We start from the raw sequence: 9,982 nt of genomic DNA on the forward strand, positions 1-9,982 counted from the left end.
CGGAAATACACCTCAGGCCGTTCACGAAACGGCCGATCAGCTGTCATTCTGTCCCTGGAGTTTAAATTTACTCCTAAAAAAATCATAACACGAGGGAATTGTAGCATATTATGTCCTCCAACAACATGTCAGACCCGAGGCGACAGAATAAGATTTTGAGGTGAGTATTTTATACAGAAAATCGAGCTTTTTTTTGAAGTGAAATTAGCTACTTTAGCTAATGGCAGCTAACCAGCTAACCTCAAATCATGAGTGTAGCTTGAAGGGATTAGCGATTAGCTCATTTAGCTGTAGGATTTATACACCCCTGAACTGTCTGCATATGTGGATAATTACTTAAATATTCAATCGTCTGTCGGTGGTTTAGTTCTGTTCATTAATTTGTTAACAGTATTTATAAATGAGTAGTGTTTCCATATGTCGTTCATTGCTATTTGCCCTCATCTCATTCATGGCAGTCAGTTAGCAAGTCACTTTCTCATTGGGCTACTTTTCAGTGTGTTTTGTTCTTTTAAAACTAACGATTGATGTCATTATTCATTCATCTGTCGATTACTTTCTCGTTTAAAAGATTAGTTGTCCGGTCCATACAAAGTCAGAAAATGATGAAAAACGTCGATCACTGTTTCCCAAAGTCCCAGGAGACGTCATCAATTGTCTTGTTTTATCCTTAACCCAAAGATATTCATTTAACTGTCATAGAGGACAAAAGAAACCAGAAAATATTCACATTGAGAAGCTGGAATCAGAGAATTTTGACTTTTGTTCCCTTAAAAAATGACTCGATTAATTGATTATCAAAATAGTTGGCAACTAATTGGCAACTAATCAGTCAATTCATCAGTATTGTGTGTCTCTAAGTGTCTTTTACTATTTCAAAGTTAGAAACACTTTTCTTTAGGAGCTGAATAATTAACACAATCTTGTGGCACAAGGTGACTTTTACACTATATGGCCAAAGGTCAGTGGAACCCCCTGTATATACATCTGGGGCTGTTTTTCTTGGTTTTAACTTGATCCCTTAGCTTCAGTTAAGAGAAACAGTAATGCTATAGTATAAATCGATATTTTAGACAACTGTGTGCCAACAGCTTGGGAAAGGCCCTTACCTGTTTCAATATGCAAAGCCAGGTCCATAATGAAATGCTTTTCCCAATTTGCTGTGGAAGAACTTCAATGGCCTTCACAGACTCTGATCTCAGCCACATCCAACACCTTTGAGATGAACTGAAAGCTGACTGTGAGCCAGGCCTTATCGCCAACATCAATGCACAACCTCACTAATACTCTTGTGGCTGAACGAGAGTAAATCTCTGCATCCAGGTTCCAAAAACTAGTAGAAAGTCAAGCAGAGTGGAGGCTGTTACAGTAGCTGATCGATGTCCATGGTTTAGATTTTAGATGTTCAACAATCACATTTGGGCAAAATGTTCAGGACCAGTGGTGCAACAGTTGCAGGGCCCACATAACATGAAAAGTAATGAGTGTGCAAGGCATGTAGTACACAGTAACCTTAACTTATCACTTTTAAAATGTTAAATATTTAAAGATCCCCTTCAGACATGCTTGAGGACATTTGAATAATAATTTGTATCCCTTTTTTTTTTCCCCACAAAAAAGTTCAATTACTTAGTTAGAAATTCTTCAAATGACATCTACTCCTTCTCCCTCATTAAAAATCCAGAATATATAAATATGTAAATATTTTTCATTTCAAAAGTTGAGCTGCTGGACACAAGATGTCTCCTACTTCACTGTAAAGTCCATTTTCAGTGTTTGTGCACTACAGGTTTCCACATCACACTTGTGTAAGTTGAATATTGGACCAGGATTAGCTTCTGAAAATAGTTGTGATGTCACAAGTCATGCTTGTTGGCCCGCCGCTTTAACATTTTCATGAACACATATAGAAACTTCCCCGTTCAGCAGAAAAATGTGAAAACAGCCTTCAAATGTTAAACTCTGCACGTAAGCTCCAAACATCCAACTGCAGTAGCAAGAAGAAAAACACATGTTTGAGTGGCGGGAGGCTTTAAAACACACAATAAAACAACCTACATTAAGTGTTTGATCATGCTTTTATGGTGTTACAGGTACAAGCCTCCCAGCACAGAGACCAACCCCACACTGGAGGACCCCACCCCTGACTACATGAACCTGCTCGGCATGATCTTCAGCATGTGTGGACTGATGCTCAAGGTGACCTACAGAAACACACACACACACACACACACACACAGACACACACATACAACCTCTGTCTCCTATGCCTCCTCTGTCATCTGCCTGTGTGTCCACACTAAAGGGCTGTTGTCTCTGAAGGGTAGAGCTTGGTCCAGCCCAATCGTTCCATTTAGAAGATTAAAGGTAAACTCACCTTTTAGGTTGAAGGATGAAGGGCAGCTTTCGCCTTTCAGGACACAATAGACTTAATCAAAAGGGCAAAGGCGGTACGCTCATGTGGCCTCCCAGTCCAATAGCGGATCATTTGTTTAATTGATTGTCTTTCCATCAACAAATACGTTTCTTTACTTGTTTGTGTTCAATGTTAAAACAATTGAACATATTATTTTCCCCTAAAATCTCAAAATTCAGTAACACTGTCAGGTCGAGGTGCAAGAAACACTCACACTACAAATGTACCTATAGAACCACTAGAGGTGTACAAAATAATGGCAACACTTAACAATATACTATATGACTATCTGTATATGGTAGGTAAGTACAGTAAAACAATACTGTACATGTGAAGGAAGCACAGTAACCTTTGCCTGTAGAATAGCTTTTGTGTTGGGAAGCATCATGTCGTGCGTCTTTGTTTTCAGAACAGGATTAGAGCAGTTTCTAAATGACAACACCAAATTGAGAGTCATCATGTATTCATTGATTTGGTGCCTTTTAATCAGCTGTGCCGTCGTCTAGCCTGGTTCAGTTATCTCCATAATAAACTTCAACTGTTTGTTTTTGTTAATGCAGTTTGTCTGATCCAAAGCAGAACATTATATGTACCATTATATGAAATTTTAATCTTTCAAATCTTCCCTAAGCTGGTACATCTAACCTGTGTTACCTGTGTGTTTGTGTTTCAGCTGAAGTGGTGCGCCTGGATCGCGGTCTACTGCTCGTTCATCAGCTTCGCAAACTCCAGAAGCTCCGAAGACACCAAACAGATGATGAGCAGCTTCATGTGAGTATGAAACATAGATTACTGATTATAGTTTTGCCAGTCTGGGAGGGTTGTACCACAGAGATCAGGGAGAAAAGACCAGCCTTCTGTCTAACTTCGAGCTTGGAGATAAATCAATAATATAGTTAATTGACTTTCAGTGGAATTGCATCTTGAAGAAATGCTCATATCACATTATCATTTTTACAATATTATAAATGATTCTAAGCTAACTGTAATACAAAAACTTAACAGAATGAGTTATTGAAGTTTTTCTTTTACACTTTTGAATTATACTATTCTGTCCGACCCAAGCTTCCCCCTGATTTGGCAGAGAAGCGTGCGCACTCAAAAACTTCTAATTCTGGCAAACTGTGGGCGGCTTGTTATAGGGGATGTGACTCTCTGTTGCAGCTCTTAGTTATGATAAAGGCTAATGAAGGTACTACTGTATGTGTTTACATTAAAGTCTTAAATTAAGCAGCTTTAAAACCGTAGCTTAGACTCAATTCTTCCTGCCATCGAGACTCCAGATGAGCCAACTCTAATGTCCAAAAGCTTTTAACTGTGTGACCTCTAGGGTTGATACATTTCCATTTGCTTATAAAAAGTGTACTACACCGGGGCACCAGTCCAGTAAAGCTGGGCCGGGCCCCCGCAGACAGACAGATTTGCACAGAGGAAAAGCCCTCTGGTCCATTGTCTAGATGAGGTTGTATTAAAGACAAGCTTGATGAAGACGTAGTTTAGTAACGCAAAATGTTTGGCTCAGCAAGTAATGTCGGACGATGAACTTAATGCACCAGCGTCTTGCGCGTAGATGCCGGTTCAAGGGCGGTTTAAGGACATTTGTCAATTGCCAAGATATGATGTAAGCATCCCTGTGTTATTAAACAAAGGTGAGTTTCTACACTGGATGAAAAGAGAAGTGGAGGGCAGGTACATGTTTGTGTAAATTAACCACTCAATGGCTTCATATGTCTCAGATGAATTCATTATACTGACTTCAACACTAGTCAGACCTGTGCTCAACTCCAATAATATGCCAAAAAGAGTGTGTTTTTTGCTTCATAGGCGAAAGCGGGGTGTAATTTAAAAAGTCACACTCCATGAACACAGGTGCTCTTTGAAATCAGGGATCACAACAAATGCAAACATGTTAACAATACTGTCTAGACCTGATGAAGGCTTTGGTCAAAATACAAACGTGCTAGCCTCACAATAGTGAAGATTTTTTTTTAATTCTGCAGACTCAGAGCACTTTGGAATTAAGTTTCTTATAGTCTTAATAAAACTATGTTATAAATAATGCACTTTCTGTTACATTTATGGTGTACACTTGTATGTTTATCCCGCTCCAATATAATTCTGAGCAGGAAATTCATTAAACTAAGGTGGCAAGCTATTCAAGAAGCGGTGTTTCATAGTGACTTTATAACTAACATTTCTTTTTTTTTTTTGTCCGCAGGCTGTCCATCTCAGCAGTTGTAATGTCCTACCTCCAGAACCCACAGCCGATGTCGCCGCCATGGTAACCAAAGGCCCACGACGGAGGAGCATGGGAGTGAATTGTGGACGCCGGAGTGGGTGACGAGACAGCTGATTGGCCCCCCTGGCCGTCGGCGAGCAAAAACAGAGACGGAAAGGAAGATAATGCGATAGAGAGAGAAAACAGATGACCAGGAGAGGTGGACAGTAAAGAGGACGCTACATCATAGATGAAGGGATCAAATGGCCTTTGACTGTGTTCTCATGATGTTCTCTTTTCAACCTTTTCTAAGTCTTTTGTTGTTTTATGGAAACTTTGACATTTTACTTTTACTGTTTGGCTGATCTGTTGAGGAGTTTATGGTAAATAAAGATGTACGGTTTTAAAAGGAACTGCTGGCTTTTGTTTGTCTTTGGAAGAGAACATTAAAGTTGCATTCACATCATATGGAAGTTGTGGTATTATTATGGTACCAGTCTATAACTTATAAATACTGTCTATGTCAACATCCTAATGGCAACTATAACTATAATATTTCTCTGAAAGCTGCAATATATCACCCTCGGCACTAAATGACAGCGAGGCACTGATGCCTGTCATCAACTGAAGTCCCTTTTTCAATTTTAATTCAATTCGATTTACTTTATTTTACCTGGATAATCCGCTCAGTATCAATACTGCTTTCCAGAGAGTCATGGAAACATTTTAAAACAAAGAGAATTAAAACACATCAGTCTATTGAACAAGACTTCAAGCTAACTTTACCCTGATTTAGTAGTTTGTTTTACTAGTTTGTTACTTTAACCTTTTTTAACCCCCACATAATCAGCTCTGATTAATATACAACACAGATAAATCTCTGCTTAACTCTTAAAAACTTCATTTAAACAGATTTTTATATATAATAGAGTGGATTATAGTGCTTTTATACAACAAAAAAAGAGGATAAGAATTACACAAAATGTAAATATCAATCATATGGCACACTTCTAAACGTGAGGTTATGTAAAGGTACTTTGTGAATTTTGAGATATGAACGAATAGTTGTACACAAGTAAATTTCTTGTACAGGATTAAACCGTACTGCTGTTGTGAGTGTGCACTTTCAGGTTCAGGTAACTTATAATGCACTACACACTGCAGCAGACATTTATCTGTTGAGAGGTCCCCCCCCCCCCCCTCCCCCCCCCCACCCCCACCCCCACCCCCCTTCCCCTCTTCTCGGTTCAGGAGCTGTTACATCTGCTAATCAGTCACACACACACATTTACAGTAGGTCTATCCCTCTCCAGTCTCTCCTCTAGTAAGCAATAAAGCCCTGCTCTCTCCCCTCTACAACACACACACACACACACACACACACAGCATTAATTGCTTGTGTGTGTGTGTGCTGATGACCTGACAAGAAGCTTGAGTGTCAGCTGGATGTGAGACTGATTTAATGGCTGTGTAACTCATGTCTCCTCAGGCCGGGCTCTGCTGAGGCCACGCTGAGTGGGAAATTGCTGCCACAATTTCAGCAAACTCCACTGGATTTTCTCTTGATTTAGTCCTGACTCAAACTGCTAACTGACTGACTTTTTGGAGCACAACAACTCCCTTTACACTTTTTGTTGTGGCTTTTAAATTCTGCCCGTCCCAGTCACAATGCCGCATTTGTTGTTGATTGCTATCAGAGGAGAGGATATTGAATTTGTCCCGAGTCAGCAGTTATCATCAGCATTGATCGGGTGGGCTGCGTAATTTGGATATTAAAAACTGTCACAGTTTGCTGAATGTGGATCTTAAGTTCAGCGGGTGACAGGTTTGAGGCAATTTTAATTAAATCTAATCTCCATATTCTGCACTGTTGGATCTGCCAAATCAAAGCAGAGTGTAAGGAGGACTCTTGTGGATCAGACCTCCATCTCACTCTGTAACACTAGAGGGCACAACGGTATCACAAATGAGTCTTGAATGAACATCAGTGGCCTCAACTAGTATGGAGGAAAAGCACTAAAATGCCACTAAAATGATGTTTTCTCACAGAAATGTTTTAATCTGGAGTGGAAAGACATTTTTACACAAAACGGCACAAAATTCCTCATACAAATACTTCTTAGTGATGTTGAACAGCTGGCAAGTGAAGTTTTTAAGGCTGTCCTGAAACTACTCCTCACACGTTCACCATGGGAGCCCACTGACCCAGGTTGCCCCTCCACTCTGAACTATTCCTGCTGCCAGTCAAAATAATATGAGATACCAGAGTTTGTTTTAGTCTCTTGAGAAGAAGCCAATACCTGGCAAATAATTTAAAAAGCAACTTCTACAGACTTGAAACCTGATCCAGATGAGACTTAAAGCAAACATAAAGGTTTGTTTTGGTTATGTCAAAGCTTCGGTGTACCTGCCTGCGGTGAGGCTTATTTCGGGGTTTAATCAAGACCAGCGGTGAGTCTGCGTCCGTTGGGAAAAGGGAGGTTCTGTCTGCTTATGGCTTCAGAGACCAAGGCGCCGATTTGCAGATTGTGTAGACGTTGCAAAAGTTTTTGCTTATTAAGTCTCAAATTACCACCACACCACTTTAATTCACTTTAATTTATCTTATTTTTATATAAGTGTTTCCATCTTATGTTACGTTAATTCGTTTTTTTTTTTACATGCTTTTATGTCCTTTTCATGTGAAGCACTTGGTGCATGTAATTTATTTTATTGTAAAGCACTTTGAGCTGCATTACTTGTATGAAAGGTGATAAACAAATTAAGTTATTATTATTATTATTAGCCTGTTTGAGTAATTTCAGATAGCTAGATAGAGTTTTTATTATTCCTAGGGGGATTTGTTATCACAGCCTGTACATACAGATATCCACACAACATATGGAATGTCCACAAAAACCCATAGAGATCATCCTTACTGGAGACTTACTGGAGACATACTGGTGTGGTTTGGCAACCTGATTGAACAAGACCACAAACAACTGAGGAGGACAGTAAAAAAACAGCTTCAAACATCATCACTGCCACAGATTCGGGACATTAACTCCTCTCGCTGCAGAAGGAAGACCTTAAGTATTATGGAGGACACCAGCCATCCAACACATGGCCTGTTCTCATTCCTTCCCTCAGGAAAACGCCCACAGAGCATCAGAGCTCAGACCAGCCGCCTCAAAGACAGTTTTTACCCCGAGGCAGTTAGAGTAGTACTGGGCAGTAAGCACTTACATAACTCATAGCAATTTATTATTTGTGGAATTTCTTACTTATTGTTTTTTTTATGATTATGTCTAATTTATATGTAGTTTTAAGGACTGAGAGAGCCTGGGCAGATGCATTTCATTGCATTTGAATGTACAATTGTAACTTTTAAATGTATATGATAATGAACTTGAGCAACAACACAAACGTATATACACATGCATAAACACAAGCGAGTCTGGATGTATACCACTGTCAACTATCAAAGAGGCAGTTTGTTCAGGGCTGCTATGGCAGAGGAGGCAAAATATCACATTACCGAGTGAGAGCATTATGGTTTTTCCTTTGCTTCATTAGACTTAGGTGGTCCCTTGACTCTCACAGGAAGACATAGATGATATAATATTTCATGTCACCTTAGAAACATCATTGTCACATCCATGTCTTCTAAATCAGGATGTGTCTGTTAGCTAGAAAGCAGGTCAGTTTCAGTTTCAGCTTTTTACACCAACATGAAATTTTCTGCCAAAGTTTGAACAACTTGAGCAAAGGTGATGTAAGGTATTTCTCCTTCTGAGCACCAATCAGCATTCAGCAATATTTGAAGGAAAAGGTGATGACAAGTGTGGGGTTGTTTTGCTTCTGTTGCCGGCACCACCACTCAAATCTGATTAAACCACACCCGCGTAGTCCTGATGAAGTGGATAAGCTGACTTTTTGATACTTAAATAAATAACACTTGAGGTGTTTTTTCAAACCCTAACTTTGATTGTTGCATATTTAGTCATGAATATTTAATATTGTAGAGAAATACTGCCTGATCCTGCACTAAAGGCATGTTTAATGGATGGGTCCACAATGTATTTAAAAAAATTAGTGAGTAAAATAAGAGTTAGTAAAATAAAGTTGACGTCTTGCACAGTTACAGTGTTTTTAGTACAACATTCCTTCTTTGTGTCTTGACAGACGATGTTTTCCTGTTTGACACTATAAAGACTGTAACTTTGAGAGATATTGAGTCAGCTTGACTAATTTTGAACAGCTGAATCTTCATATTATCTTCAAGCAAGCAAGCAAAGTTTATTTATGTATGTGTAAAATAAAATAAGATGCAGTTAGAATAAATAAAAAAACAAATACACCAGATAAAATATACAAGGAGAGCAGATAAAATAGACAAAATAAGATATAAAACAGCACATACTACCCAAATGCCTGTCTGAACAAATGGGTTTTTAGCTGCTTTTTAAAAGCGTCTACATTATCCAAGGACCTTAAGCTTGTGGGAAGAATATTCCAAAGCTTAGGGGCTGCCGACTGGAAAGCCTGGTCTCCCCGGGTCTTAAAATGTGTACGAGGTTCACTTAGAAAGCCCTCGGTGGAGGATCTAAGAGCTCGACTAGTGGTGTAGGGGTGCAGAAGGTCCGTAATGTGCTGTGGTGCCTGGCCTTGTAGGGCTCTATAAGTGAGCACCAAATAAACTTTTAAATACATTTTTGCACAGAAGGAGGATTGTGGATTTTGTCCCCCATCACTTACACTGAAAGTGCATTATGAGTGGATCTCTTAATAGTTGGCATTAACAGGAGGAATGAATACAGCAGTGTTTAATTGCACCTGGCTAAAAATTTGAACCACTAACCTTTCAAACCTAACATACTTTAACCTTGAGGCTGTGTCCTTTCCTGTCTATCATGATTTTAACACTTTTAAGATGTGCATGTGTTTCCTGAATTCCATCTATATTGAGGCACTGCGGCCTGCGTCATTTCTGAGTGTGTACATACTTGTGTTTGTGTGTGCTGGTGTTGTATGTGTGGACGTGTGTTTGTGCATGTATACCAAGGTCCACTGAGTCTCTGCAGCATAACAGCCAGGCTACTTTGTGTGTCCTCAAATGAGGTTACACAGTACTGAACCTCTGCAATATGTGTGTGTGTGTAGAGAAAGTGTATGTACGGCTACAGACTTTAATTCTCAGGAGGAAGGTGTTATTGTTGGATGTGAACACTAGCACTGTTGGTGACAAGATGCTGAGTTGGGCTTCCTCTTTCATTGTGCTGTCACACACACACATAAACAGATAGAGAGAGAGAGAGAGAGGTACATAACATGACACACAAAGATGGAAGAGCTGCAAAAACTGCAAA

At 39.5% G+C, this 9,982-nt stretch overlaps 1 protein-coding gene across 1 annotated transcript; it reads left to right on the plus strand.

Annotated features, from left to right (window-relative positions):
• Nucleotides 1–2: 2 nt before the first annotated feature.
• On the plus strand, nucleotides 3–5,047 carry wdr83os (WD repeat domain 83 opposite strand). Its single transcript, XM_042399272.1, has 4 exons — nucleotides 3–160; nucleotides 2,094–2,199; nucleotides 3,090–3,187; nucleotides 4,635–5,047. Exons 1-4 carry the CDS (start codon nucleotides 111–113, stop codon nucleotides 4,699–4,701), a joined length of 321 nt encoding a protein of 106 aa, XP_042255206.1. The 5' UTR covers nucleotides 3–110; the 3' UTR covers nucleotides 4,702–5,047.
• Nucleotides 5,048–9,982: the final 4,935 nt, after the last annotated feature.

Source organism: Thunnus maccoyii, chromosome 2, assembly GCF_910596095.1.
Source record: "Thunnus maccoyii chromosome 2, fThuMac1.1, whole genome shotgun sequence".
NCBI lineage: Eukaryota > Metazoa > Chordata > Actinopteri > Scombriformes > Scombridae > Thunnus > Thunnus maccoyii.